This window comes from Fusarium keratoplasticum, chromosome 8 (assembly GCF_025433545.1).
Source record: "Fusarium keratoplasticum isolate Fu6.1 chromosome 8, whole genome shotgun sequence".
NCBI lineage: Eukaryota > Fungi > Ascomycota > Sordariomycetes > Hypocreales > Nectriaceae > Fusarium > Fusarium keratoplasticum.
Window position 1 is genome coordinate 1,632,541 of NC_070536.1, and position 13,233 is coordinate 1,645,773.

The window sequence follows — 13,233 nt, forward strand, 5'->3', positions numbered from 1 at the left end:
CTGCCAGGTACTGTACCTTCCTTGGGTGCAGAATCTCAAAACACCGACCGCTAGCAACCGCCCGAGCATCTACAAAAAAAAAAAGATCCAGCACTCGCCAACCGAACGCACCACGGTGCAATCTGCGCAGCTTGCATCGACCGCTTGCTGTTGGGTCTATTCTCAACATGCGATAGTCCTGAACCACCATCATGGCCGAGATCACCGCTTTAGATGCCCTGCAAGCTTTCCACCAAGGGCTTCTATCATTACGCGAAGGTCGCGTCGAAGGCGCCGAGGCTCTCAACAACGAATTCCTCGTCCAGGTTTTCGAGACGGAGCTGGGCAAGCTCTGGGATAAGCCGGCAAGGAACGAAAAGAACCGAAATGCTGTCAAGTCTGGTAAGGAGCTCAGCTGGCGCAAAGAGAAAGCTGATTCTAACTGACGGTCGTCTAGGCAAGGTTGTCATTGACGGAGACGAGTACTCGATAAACGATGGCTTCCAGCAAGATGTTCTCACCCTATCCGACGAAGTCGAGCTTGACGAACTCGAGGCTACGCGATGTGTCCTCGAATCGCAAGAAGACCCTTCCACGTTGGGCCGATCCCTCCTCGAATGCGCCATCATCCGATTTCACCAGCAGCGCAAATATGTTCTAGATATTGTGCGGCTGCTTCTCGAGATAGATGGCCTCGATGAAGACATGGCCGATCCCGAAGCGCTCGAGAGTGTGAAGCTCTACGTGGCCCAACGACTACTCCAGCCCAGTATGGGCGCCGATGCCTCGAAGCGAATCGTGCCCAGGTGCATGGCGTCCATGAAGGAGATCAAGGCATGGCTTCAGAAGATTGGGGACAAGATCGCCGCCGCCCAAACCCTCGGACAGTCAACGAATGGCATGTCTGAACAGATGGAAACAATCGAGTTCTCCCGTGTCAGTTTGATCCAACAACACGAACTCGTGGGTGTCATCCTCTGCCGAAGCGTCGAGATGAGACAAGGGTCAACAGCGGATTTCCTTGATTTTGTGGCAACGCTCAAGAAAATGGACAAGTATGATGCGCTGTTGGTTCATCTTATTCCGTCAATTGGGGCGTACATCTCAGTTTTCGGCTCTGCTGAAGGAGGATATGACTTGATCAAGGCTCGCGAACTTCACGGCAAGCTCTTTCCCGCCGACGATACACCATGGCCACTATCCCAGCTGCATGCAGCTTTCCGCTCCTGGTGGCTCGCGGAGTACAGCGGCTTCTATGTTGATGATCCTCCAGAGGCGGCGATTCCTCCCAACACTGACTTGGACGAGGGTTTGTATCCCTGTCAACCCTTTATGCATGGCTAACATTTCAGCAGAGGACCGTCAGCGATCGAAGCTATTCCTGGAGGCTCTCAAGGATGGGGCGTTCGACTTCCTACTCTCTATTGCTGCAGATGTCAAGTCTCCAGATTGGCATGACCCCGTCAGAGCAGGCATGCGCAAGTGGCTGCAACGAAAGTCTCCCGCCTTGGCACCCGATGCCATTCCATTTTCTGAGTTCTTCCAGGCATCGCTCATGCTTCAGCTCGAGGTCTTTGTCGACGCATTCATCTCCAACCTTCCCGATGTGCTTCGAAAGCTCCGTGTGGAGGAAGATGAACAGCGCCAGTCGAGCCAGACACACGAGCAAGATCTAGACCTGGAACGATTCTTACTCATCATTGCCTATGCATATGAAGGCCGCCCAGACGCTGCTATGAACTTCTGGTCTGACCCGGATAGTAACCTAGCCGGATTCATGCACTGGGCTTCTCGAAGGGCATCCACGCCCCTGGTGACCGCGTTCTGCGAAATGCTGCAGGCCATTTCAGAAAACGAAGAATGTGCTTCCGCTGCGCATGAGTTCCTGGTCGATGAAGGCCATCATTCATCAGGAAAGATGCGGAAGTCTCAATCTCTCACATGGGCACAGATCTTCCGGGAACTTGACTTCTTCTCCGCCAAGATCAGACAAAAACCAACTCCAACTCAGACGATACGATATCGAAACGACAAGCTCAGCAGCGACCAAGCGGAGACGGAACCCGAATCAGCCATGATGCTTGAGTGTTACCTTCGTTTAATGTCGAAGCTGGCTAGCGAAAGTGAGACGACACGACACTTCCTACTTCACAACCCCAATTACAACCTCGTCGAGACGCTCTACGAGCTTGCAAGCAGCCCGATTCCTCCCCGACTACGCGGCTGCACGTTTATGGCTCTACGAGCATTGATGGCACGCAAGTCGCTCCAGGAGGGCCATGTGATGTGGAGCTGTCTGGATACGTGGATTACGGGGGGCTATGCCTCTCATGCAACAGGACCTCATCGCCAGGCCCAGCAGTCGCCGACAGTATCCATGGATCGGATCTTCGATGAAATTAGCAATGGATTCGAGGATCCGGAATCCTTCATTCAACTACTGCTCTCGTTGGTCTGCCCGGCCATTGACAGCAGCCCCCTGAATGACGGGCTCCCCTTCCCAGAAAACCTTGGTTCTGCATTCCGCATGCCCGGCATTGAGGTTTATGTCGACTTTGTCATGGGCCTTGTGTTGGCCACAAAATCCAATGATCTCCAGGACGCGAATCAAACTCGGGTTCTCCGTCTCAGTTGCCTCGACTTCATCCTCATCTGCCTGACCACATTCAACGAGGACTTGATCATCATGGCCAACGAAACAAATATCAACGTCGATGCAGTCATCTCAACTACCGATCTAGCAACATATGTACGCATGCATCCATTCGCGAGGGTGATGGAGTGGATGTTCAACGACAAAGTGATGACGGCGCTATTCAACACGATACATCAGGAGCCTGTTGATGTGGGAAATGCCGCGCCTGACTCACCCTTGATTCTTGGCATCTTGCGTGCGGTCGAGGTTATCTCCAAGGTTCTTGATCTACAGGCCACCTACCTTGAGCTCGTCCGGCCCATTCTCAAGGCCCAGTCCAGCCAGCGTCGACCCCCCGTAGCGAATGCTGCCTTCTCTTCCTTCGAAGATGGTCTCGTCACTAGACTGAATCTCGTTGTTGACTTGGGAAACTACTGTGGCATCGGACACCCCGAGCTTACACTGGCATGTCTCAAGCTTCTCGAGAAGATGTCTTCTTCATCCAAGATCACCGCGATTTGGTCAGGATCTAATAGACAGGCGCATCGCAACAAGGCCATCGTTGCTCTGGAAGCGAACGGCGAGCATGAGGCGATTTCTCGGTCCTTCGTCTCAGAACTCATCACCCCGCTCGAGGCCGGCCGAGAGGCAGATTCACCGGCATACATCACCAAAATCTACATCCTCGACTTCTTATACCAGTGTCTTCAGGAGACTCCCCGGAAGCCCACAATCGCGCATCTGCTACTTGGCTTCAAGTGTAGCATTGATTCTCTATCGATTGATGCTAAGGGCTCTTTCGCTTCTAGAACCTCATTGTTCCACACTCTCCTGAGGTTGCTCCTGGAAGCTCCCTCGGGTGATGCTCAGGGAATGCGACAATGGCTCATCGCTATCAAGTCGAGAGTGATGCGCATTCTCCATATCCTCTGGAGCTCGCCCCTTTCTGCCCCTGTTGTGGTTGAGGAACTTCGCGAAAACGAGATTCTCTTCCACCTCCTTCTCCGTGAGGTTGTCATCAACCCGGATCTACCATGGGAGGGCGAGAATGTTGCCGTGGTTCACTTCCCAGTGACCGAAGGTGCGGTGACCCTGACCGACTTCTTGGCGCTCCGGAGGATGGGTCTGGAGTACATCGCTATGGAGCTTTGCAGTATCTCTCAGAACCGCATGCCGAGTCTCAAGAGGCGGATTTTTGAGGCTCTGAATGGCCAGATCATAGGAGAGGGCAACGCCCCAATCCAAATACCTACCATCTTCGACCTCTACGATTTCCTACTCCCAGAAGGCGTTTGGGAGATTCCTCTACCCCCTCTCCAGTATTACAAGGATATTGACCTATCAGCATGCCTGGAGAATGATGCCGACTCAAACCCCATCTACAATCTCGATCGTGTCAAAGAAATCCTGCTCCTAAAACGCGGCGAGGCTCAGGGGTCAGGGGCGTTGGTTGCTGCTCAGGACCTTGCCGCTATCGAACGAGAAGAGGCTATGATTCTTGAGTACCTCGTCTCCTCCAACCGGCAAAAGCAGCTTTCTACTCAGAGCCTGAAGGTCCTGAAGACATGGACGAAGCTGTTGCTCGTCATGATTGAATCGAATGACTTCAAGGGCTCCGCTCAGACATCCTTCTTCTTGCAAGCCCTCCAGTCGATTCTCCCCAGTCTTGAAGCCTTCGCGTCCGAGCGACCAGCTGAGGCCCTGGAACTTGCAAGGCTCGCCAAGATTCTGCTCTTCAAGCTCGACCTCTCGGCGCCCGCCGAGGACAAGCAAGGCTCGGCAATTGGCAATCTGGTGAGTGACAAGCTATACCAGCTTTTCCAGATCTGCCTCCAGGCCATTGGCAAATGGGCTGGCACCCCAGAGCTGAGGTCGGTCTACTACGGCATCTGCTACCGCTACCTAGCGGGTATGTCTGACCAAGGTGCACTCACGTCCAACCGCCCCAAGACCATCAAGACTATCCAGGTGTATGGCGAGCGGCTGATCAACGTTATCTGCGATGATGCCTATGGTGGTGAAGCGCAGTGCCAGACAGCAGCCCTGATCCTGCTCAACGCCTTGGTCAGTATGGGCCGTCAGGAGGACGAGGATCATGTTGTCGAGACTCTGAACCGACTTAACTTTATTGGAATCCTGGTCGATTCACTGCGCAATATCATGCAAGAGTGGCACGAGGTCTTCGGTTCTAGTATGTTCATCATTTATCTTATCACTTACCTACTCAAGGTTGGCAGAACTAACAACGAAATTCTCAGGCAACTCGGAGCAGGAGAATTATCAAAACGCACGTCTCGCGCTCCTGTTGGAGCTATCGCAGACTCGTTCTGGTGCCAAGTACATTCTTCACTCCAACCTCTTCCGAGCACTCGAGCTCTCAGGACTATTTGCGGCAGACCCTGAGCTCCAGATCAACACGGCCAACCCGCGTGCCCTCGAGCAGCACTACGATCTTCTCGCCCAGGTTGTGCGCATCATCGGCGCCGCGCTCGTGAGTCGGGGCAGCCACAATGTGGTGCAGGGCCGCAGGTTCCTCTCTGAGCATCGCATGCTCGTGACACACTCTCTCAAGCGCAGTGCAGGTATTGGCAGCGGTAATGCCGACGATGGCCTGGACTCGAAGATTGAGGAGTTGGCAGAGGGTCTGATGGTTATCATTGCGGCCACTCGGTTCCTTGAGGTGAGATTGGATTTCCCTGTCACAGATAAAACGCAAGTGTATGCTAACCACCTACAGTTTGAGAACGAGGTCATCCCCGAGCCTAAGCAGCCGACCCATGGACTCTTCCACTAGGCCAAAGAGAAGGAGGAGGGAGTTATATAGTCCAGCACTGTATCAGGTTGTGTGTATGTGTCCCCGAGACAGGATATAGCTTGCAGAGTTTAAGCGGCGTTGGCAGGGAGGAATGAAACATGGATGCATCGTGGGGTATAGTTAGTAGAGTCGAGATAATTACTGCGCCAGGTACATTAGATGAAGAGGCAGATTTCGCGTCTTAATACCTGGCCTCCTCAAAGAGATGCAGATACTCACCTGTGCCATTATGTCGTCGCTGCACGTCGTACACACGTCGCGTGAGCCGTATCAAGGATCTGTATCTATGCGTCAATATACCATTGACTAAAGTAACCTATTCACAGTGGTTTGGACTTCTAAGTTGTCCGCTCTGTTACCCCCCGGGAGCATATACATAGCTCCTCCAATACTCCGTACGCCGGCCCCACGATCCATGTCGGCATAATAGCCTTGCTAGCGTGCAGATAAATCAAAGTAATCCGTGTTTCCCCTTATCCATGTAAATGCTGGGTATCTGAATATGACGCCCCGAAGTGAACCCATGCTCCGTAGCAAGAAAGGTGATGCTCAGCCAGATGGGATGTTGCGATAAAAGGCCACCCGGCGCCCAGGAAGGGCATGCCGGGCGTGCCAGTGAGATGGTGAGCCAAGTGCGAGTTGGTTGCATCCAATGTCGGTGTAAAAGGGCCCCGATTAGCCAGATGGAGCAGCATTGCGATCCGATGTGCGTCTGCGTGTCCGTAATGTTGTGGAGATCAGGACAGTGTGTTGGCCTTGCGTTTGCCCTTCCGTGTGGCCGTCATCAGCTTCAGCTCCAGTGGCCAGAAGCCCTTCGTCTTGCTGTTATAAGCGTCACGGGACTTCATGTCGATCTTTTGGCGACACATGGGGCATTTTCCTCTGGTAGCATCGACGTGGAGAGATTGATGCAGACACGAAGCGCAGTAGAGATGGCCTAGATACGGACAGCGTTAGTGAATGTTATGGAGGTTTGAGGGGCGGCAACTCGAGGACGCCGGAAATTCACATACCGCAATGGGTAACCGTCAAGTTGGCAGCATCATCCATACAGATGACGCACTGGAAGGCAGCAATCTTGACGCGGTCATCTTTCTCAGGCTTCTTGAGATCCTCAGGCACATCATTAGTCTCGGTGAGGTCGATCGTCGTAAGGTCTGATATCGGCTCGACATCGATGGGCGACCGGGGAGGCTTCGGTCCCAGGACTTCCTCAACGTCTTTGGGCATGGCGTTGGATTTCCGCCTCGGCGTAGTCCTCGTTGGATTCGCGGGCGCAGTGTTTGTAGAAGTTCGCCGGCGCTTGTTGGCGTGAGCTGGTGCAACACGACCGGCGGCAGCCGTTGTCGTCCTTCGGAGGGCTGGGGGCATGGTGTCGGAGAAGGAGCTCGCCGGGCTGTCAAAGAAGTCGTGTTCGTCGAAAGAATCGAGGGTGCGCAGCGTGGATTGAGATTCGGCGGCGGCGTTGGTTGATGAGAAGGAGAGTTGTGTTGTGGAACGCTCGGGGCCTGAGATACAGGTGGTAGAGGGGTCGCGTGGGGCGGCAGCAGTGTCCGTGTAGGTGAGCGGCTGAGGCAGCGCGGATGCCTGTAATGTTGGAGGTTGATTCACGCCCTGGCCCTGGCTCTGGCCTTGGCTTTGGCTATTTCGCGTATTTGAATCGGTGAATGGAGGGTATGTTGAAGGAGACGAAAATTCGGTGTTGATTATTGCAGCAAGGTAAGGGTCGTCGACGTCGACGTGCGAGGGGGAGAATGGGTCCTCTAAATCAATCAGTTGGTCTGCGTCTGACCACAGCTCAAAGTGCTGTCCCTGCCATAACCCCACGGGCGCCGACGACAAGCCCGGTAGCCTTGGAGGAGGCGTCGATATGTTTTGCGTAGGGGCTGCAGAGGCGGCGGCGGCGGCTCGTCTTGGGGGTGAGGCGAGGTGGTGGTCGTGGTGGTGGTGATGTTGAGTGGTGGAGGTTGCGGTCGGAGAGGGACGGCGATTTGAATTGGAGTGCGAGGGTGGCGAAGAGAGCAGCGTGGTCGGGCGAATGCGCTGGCCGGCAAGACCACCATCAATCTGGGATGTCTGGATTGGCCTGGGTGAATGCCCGGCAGCTCGGTCGGGGGACGAGACGACTCTTGACATGGAGATTGCGAACGGAGGGCTGTTTGTCGTGTTCCAAAACAGGGCTGCGTTGTCTGTAGGGTCGGCGGCAAGCGAGCGTCAGAAGCCGCAGCAGCAGCAGAAGAGAGGGAGGAGGGTTTCGGGACGGCCACGGACGACAGAGGAGGAGTGAGAGAGAGAGATTTTCTAACCTTGCAACAGTCGGGCGACAAACGAGTCCATCCAGAAGAATCCGGGGTCCATTGTTGGCCGCCAGAGTGGGTGTTTCTGGTGCAATCCGTGGAGTATTTCTACCGTCTGTGCTGTTTGAGTGGCCGACGAGAAGGGACTGGCCCGAGGACGCTACGGACGGGCTCCGAGTGGATCAGGCGGAACGGAGGAACAGAGGCACTGTGAACAAAGACACTGATAAAATAACGACAAAGCGAAGCGAAGCGCCTAGGTATGTTGAAGCCGGAGGACGGGCGAGTAGGCACATGTATAAGCACAAGGGCGAATGCACGCAGTCTTTGTTGCTTGACTTGAAAAAGGTGTTGATGGATGGAACCTCCGGACGGGGCTCTCGGCTGGAGCAACCATAAAACAGCCTCTTTTCGCCAATTACATCCCGACTCGACACTGCAACGTGATCTCACGGCGATGCTTTGCAGAGTTTAAGCGCCCATGGTAGACTTTACGAGTAATGCTCCTGGTGTTTCTCGTGCGAGAATTGTACTTGAACAGAAGGCTCCAGGTGTCAATTTGGTATCGGCCCCTGCATCGTCATCATCACCGTCGTCTTCCCTCAGAGTAACTACTTCCCACACGTCGATGGTGGTAGATGGAATCAGGCAAGTGAGCTACGTTGGTAGGAATGGAGGCAGGCACGTCGAGCTGCATAGTTAGGCAGCCGTACGTGGATCAAGACACCCGATATTCATATATTCATCTCATCACGCATTACTTCCATCCAATGTCCTACCACAACCTCACTTGCTGTAGTCTCCCGCTCCCCATCCCGACAAACCTATTGAGTTTCGGTCTCGGACATCCACACTCGGCCTTCCAGCCTGGTTACGGATCACACTCCGGAAGGCGAACTCTCTTCCAGTAACAAGACCATTATTGTCTCAGACAAGTCGTCCAGTGTGGATGTTGTTCGTTAAGGGGCCGTTGTACGACGACAGTACCTCAGCAATTTACCCTTCCCAAACTCCAGCCTCATTGCAGAATTCAAAGCCGCACATAGGGTAGTACACACTTCCGGGATGAGGCGAAAGCAGTACCATGAAATGGCCCCAGCTGACCTGAAAAGCTTGAGAAATTACTCGGCATTTTTATCCCCAAGAGAAACAAGACGTATAATACCTTGTTTCCTGTTTCATCAAGTTTGTGATGCTATTCGAGGCCTCAGATCTGGCCGCCCGGAGCATGGAAGCCCCCGCCCTCTTGTCCCCACTCTCTTATCCATGCCTGCGGAAGGCCCCACCAAGGATGCACGCCGTCATCTGCTTGCAAGGGCCCGCTAATAATAATTTGATGGCAATGCCAAATTCATCACCTTCTATCTTGCTTCAACCCTCCCAAGAGATACACACGGCAAACGGGTGCAGTCAGCATCGCGGGCGCATAAACGATCCCATCATCGCCGTGATGCCATCGCGCATCATCTGAATGATGTTCACCACCGCCGCTGGTCGTCCTTTGCACGGCTCGACGGCCAGCTTCATCCGAATCGCCCGCCACCAGGCCTTTCGTCGCCATGCCTGGAGGGCGCATGTTCGATGGCTGGCCGCCGTCGCAGAGCAAAAGACACAGACGACGCTTGCTCGTGAGCTTCAGCACTCTACTTTGATAGAAATAGTTACTAAGCGCGACCTCAGTCCCATCCGAAGCGCGATACAACGAGATAGGCGTCCAGCAACTCAGCTCTTACGTATTCAATCAAATATTTCCCAACGGCACCAAACCTCCCCCGCCGGAACTGGTCGAGTTATCCAAGGATCATTTGCGCCGCCATGACTTGCTCGGAAAGAACACGGACAAATCCGATCCCATAGCGTTCGACCTCCCACCGCTACAGGGTGATAACCTTGATCATCACTTTTACAAGCTCGGTCTCGATTGCGCCGAGCCATTTCTATCCAACGCGAAGCAGTTTGCACGCGCCAACCCCCCTCCAAAACCGAGACAATGGGTTCGTGAAAGTGGTTGGACCAAATACTATCCCGATGGACGGACCGAAAAAGTTGATGCGCCTGATGAAACCATGCTTTGCTTCGATACCGAAGTCATGTGGAAGGAAAGCCCATTTGCAGTTATGGCATGCGCCTCGAGCCCTACTGCTTGGTATGCCTGGCTCTCCCCATGGCTCTTGGGGGAGACAGAAAACGACCGGCAACTAATTCCTTTGGGTGATCCTACCAAGGACCGGGTTATTGTTGGACACAACATAGGTTACGACCGGGCAAGAATCTTGGAGGAATACAATATCAAGCAGACACGAAACGCCTTTTTGGATACCATGTCATTACACGTGGCTGTCAACGGCATGTGCTCTCAGCAGAGGCCGACCTGGATGAAGCATAAGAAGAACCGTGAACTGAGGGAAAGGGCTGCTAGCCAAACTCCTGATCATGAACTAGCCGAGCTTTTGAGCAACCAGGGCATGCACGACGAGGAAGAATTGTGGGTAGAACGGAGTTCGATCAATTCTTTACGGGACGTCGCCAAGTTTCACCTCAACATCTCAATCGACAAGGCCATCCGTGATGACTTTGGGGAACTGGATCGTGAAGGTATCCTGGAGAAGCTGGATGAGCTCATGGACTACTGCGCTGCCGACGTGTTAATCACCCATCGAGTCTATTCGATTGTCTTTCCTAACTTTCTTCGGGTTTGCCCGCATCCTGTCAGCTTCGCCGCCCTTCGACATCTCTCCTCTGTCATTCTGCCAGTCAACAAGTCCTGGGATGCCTACATTGCCAATGCGGAGGCGACATACCAGGAGCTCTCGGATGCAGTACAAGAACGCCTCATTGGTCTCACCGAAAAGGCCCTCGAGATCAAGAATGATGCTGACAAGTGGCAAAATGACCCCTGGATGCAGCAACTTGACTGGTCCGGCCAGGAAATCAAGATGGTCAAGGGAAAGCGGAAGAATGATCCACCAAGACCTGCGGCCAGGCAGAAGAAGCCGGGAATGCCCAAGTGGTACAAAGACCTATTCCAGAAGAACGATGCGCCGATCAACATTACCGTCCGAACCCGCATTGCACCCCTGCTTCTTAAGCTTGCTTGGGATGGCCACCCTTTATTCTGGTCCGACAAATATGGCTGGACATTCCGAGTGTCGCGACAGGAGACGGCGAAATATACGGCCAAGTCGATGGTCAAATGCATATTTGATGAAACAGAGGCCGTTCTGCGCGATGACCACGCCCACGCCTATTTCAAACTTCCGCATAAGGACGGCCCAAACGCGCGCTGTACAAACCCGATGGCGAAGGGCTATCTAGCCTATTTCGAGAATGGTACCTTGTCGTCGGAATATTCATATGCCAAAGAAGCTCTGGAGATGAATGCATCATGCTCGTACTGGATCAGCGCGCGAGACCGAATCAGGTCGCAGATGGTTGTCTACCAAGAAGACCTCACAAATGGCCAACCCTCTCTTGAGAATGAGTCAAACAGCGCAAGCGAGACGGGTGTCGCCAACACTGACGGGTTCATATTGCCACAGATCATCCCCATGGGCACCATTACTCGACGAGCAGTCGAGAATACCTGGTTGACAGCTAGCAACGCCAAGAAGAACCGTGTGGGATCTGAACTCAAGGCAATGGTCAAGGCTCCCAAGGGCTATTGTTTCGTCGGAGCTGATGTCGATTCGGAGGAGCTCTGGATTGCCAGCCTGGTGGGCGACGCGACATTCAAGCTCCATGGTGGTAACGCTGTCGGGTTCATGACGTTGGAAGGCACAAAGTCTCAGGGGACTGATCTCCATTCGCGGACAGCATCCATCCTAGGCATTACGAGAAACAATGCCAAGGTGTTCAACTATGGGCGCATTTACGGTGCTGGCCTCAAGTTTGCGGCAACCTTGCTTCGCCAGTTCAATCCTAGCCTCTCAGAGAGGCAGACAACGGAGACAGCCTCGAAGCTATATACCAACACCAAGGGCACCAAGACCAACCGCAAAATTCTCTACAAGCGCCCGTTCTGGCGCGGAGGCACCGAGTCGTTTGTGTTCAACAAGCTGGAGGAGTTTGCTGAACAAGAGAGACCAAGAACACCGGTATTGGGTGCTGGAATCACCGAGGCACTCATGAGCCGGTACGTGAACAAGGGCGGTTATCTGACATCTCGCATCAACTGGGCCATCCAGTCATCGGGAGTCGACTATTTGCACCTGCTGGTTGTCAGCATGGATTATCTTATCAGGCGGTTCAACATCGACGCTCGTGTCGCCATCACAGTGCACGATGAAATCCGCTACCTGGTCAAGGAGGAGGACAAGTATCGCACGGCCCTTGCCCTGCAGGTCGCCAACGTTTGGACGCGAGCCATGTTTGCTCAACAGGTTGGCATCGAAGACCTTCCACAGTCGTGTGCTTATTTCTCCGCGGTGGATATTGACCATGTTCTGCGAAAAGAGGTGGATATGGAGTGCATCACGCCAAGTCATCAAACCCCAATCCCGCCCGGAGAGAGTATCGACATCACAGCTCTACTCGAGAAGGGTGAGGCAGCCAGGCTGGACCCTGCTGTAGTGCCTGATGCGAGGTACGCACCCAAGCTGGATGATATCGAGTATACTCCCCGCGTACCTGTGATGCAGGCCATCCAGGAAGCAACAGAGGGAAGTCTGCCTTTCCTCAAGGCCCAAATCGTTGAAACTGATGAGGAGCTGCGCGATGTGATCAAGGAGGTCCGCGCAGTCGAGCTGGCAGCAGCCAAGAAAGACAAACCCATGACCAAAAGGCAACTCAAGAACGTCTTGCCGTACCGCGCCTATCCCAAGCTCGTTCCTATGAAAGAGCCCATGTCAGTATCGGAGGCCATGGGTGCGAGGTACCAAAACGGCTATCAGAGCGAGAAAAAGGGGTGGTTGCACCCGAACTCGAACAAAGGCGCAAGGTCAAACTGGGGGCTATGAGGAGGCTGGGCTTACAGAGTGTCTCTTCTTTCGAGACTTGACCCGTCAACCTATACAATTTCTTTTGTGTCGTCTCTCGGGCGATGTACTATAGGGTTTTAGGGGTTGTGTTGTACGACAGTGTATGATTGCATCTGGGTTAGGTGTTGGTGGTTGGGTGATTCTTATGACGATGAGGACGGAAAGGTCATGGATGGATGATGCCTATGCTGTGTATTGCTGTACTATATGTATCTTGGCTACCTACTTATCGTAATGTATCCAGTTAATGAGCCTTGGAATTGTTGTGGGCGTGTTGGAGCTGTCCTGGAGTTGATACCCAATGCCAAGCACTATGTCGATAAGGTGAGCGGGAACCAATGCGTAGCCTCAAGGCTTGGCTCTGGATCAGAGCTCAATCCCTGTAGATCAGCGGCTTGATTGCAGATGCTGTGCACAGCTGTTTACACTGGGCACCCTGATTGTTTACCCAGCAAGTGTTTGGCATCCATCGTAGCACCATATATTCATAGGTACACAACAAAAAGGTATGCTTCCATCTGTGTAGTGGCG

At 53.5% G+C, this 13,233-nt stretch overlaps 3 protein-coding genes across 3 annotated transcripts; 2 read left to right on the forward strand and 1 right to left on the reverse strand.

Annotated features, from left to right (window-relative positions):
- Positions 1 to 191: 191 nt before the first annotated feature.
- Positions 192 to 5,408, forward strand: NCS57_01032800 (uncharacterized protein; the record flags this gene model as incomplete). Its single annotated transcript, XM_053060075.1, has 5 exons — positions 192 to 381; positions 437 to 1,288; positions 1,335 to 4,805; positions 4,873 to 5,294; positions 5,352 to 5,408. The coding sequence occupies 5 exons, from the start codon at positions 192 to 194 to the stop codon at positions 5,406 to 5,408; spliced, it is 4,992 nt and encodes a 1,663-aa protein (XP_052910469.1).
- A 758-nt stretch (positions 5,409 to 6,166) lies between these two features.
- Positions 6,167 to 7,787, reverse strand: NCS57_01032900 (RING-type domain-containing protein; the record flags this gene model as incomplete). Its single annotated transcript, XM_053060076.1, has 3 exons — positions 6,167 to 6,366; positions 6,443 to 7,618; positions 7,736 to 7,787. The coding sequence occupies 3 exons, from the start codon at positions 7,785 to 7,787 to the stop codon at positions 6,167 to 6,169; spliced, it is 1,428 nt and encodes a 475-aa protein (XP_052910470.1).
- Positions 7,788 to 9,197: 1,410 nt separating this feature from the next.
- On the forward strand, positions 9,198 to 12,681 carry NCS57_01033000 (DNA-directed DNA polymerase; the record flags this gene model as incomplete). Its single annotated transcript, XM_053060077.1, has 2 exons — positions 9,198 to 9,354; positions 9,407 to 12,681. The coding sequence occupies 2 exons, from the start codon at positions 9,198 to 9,200 to the stop codon at positions 12,679 to 12,681; spliced, it is 3,432 nt and encodes a 1,143-aa protein (XP_052910471.1).
- Positions 12,682 to 13,233: the final 552 nt, after the last annotated feature.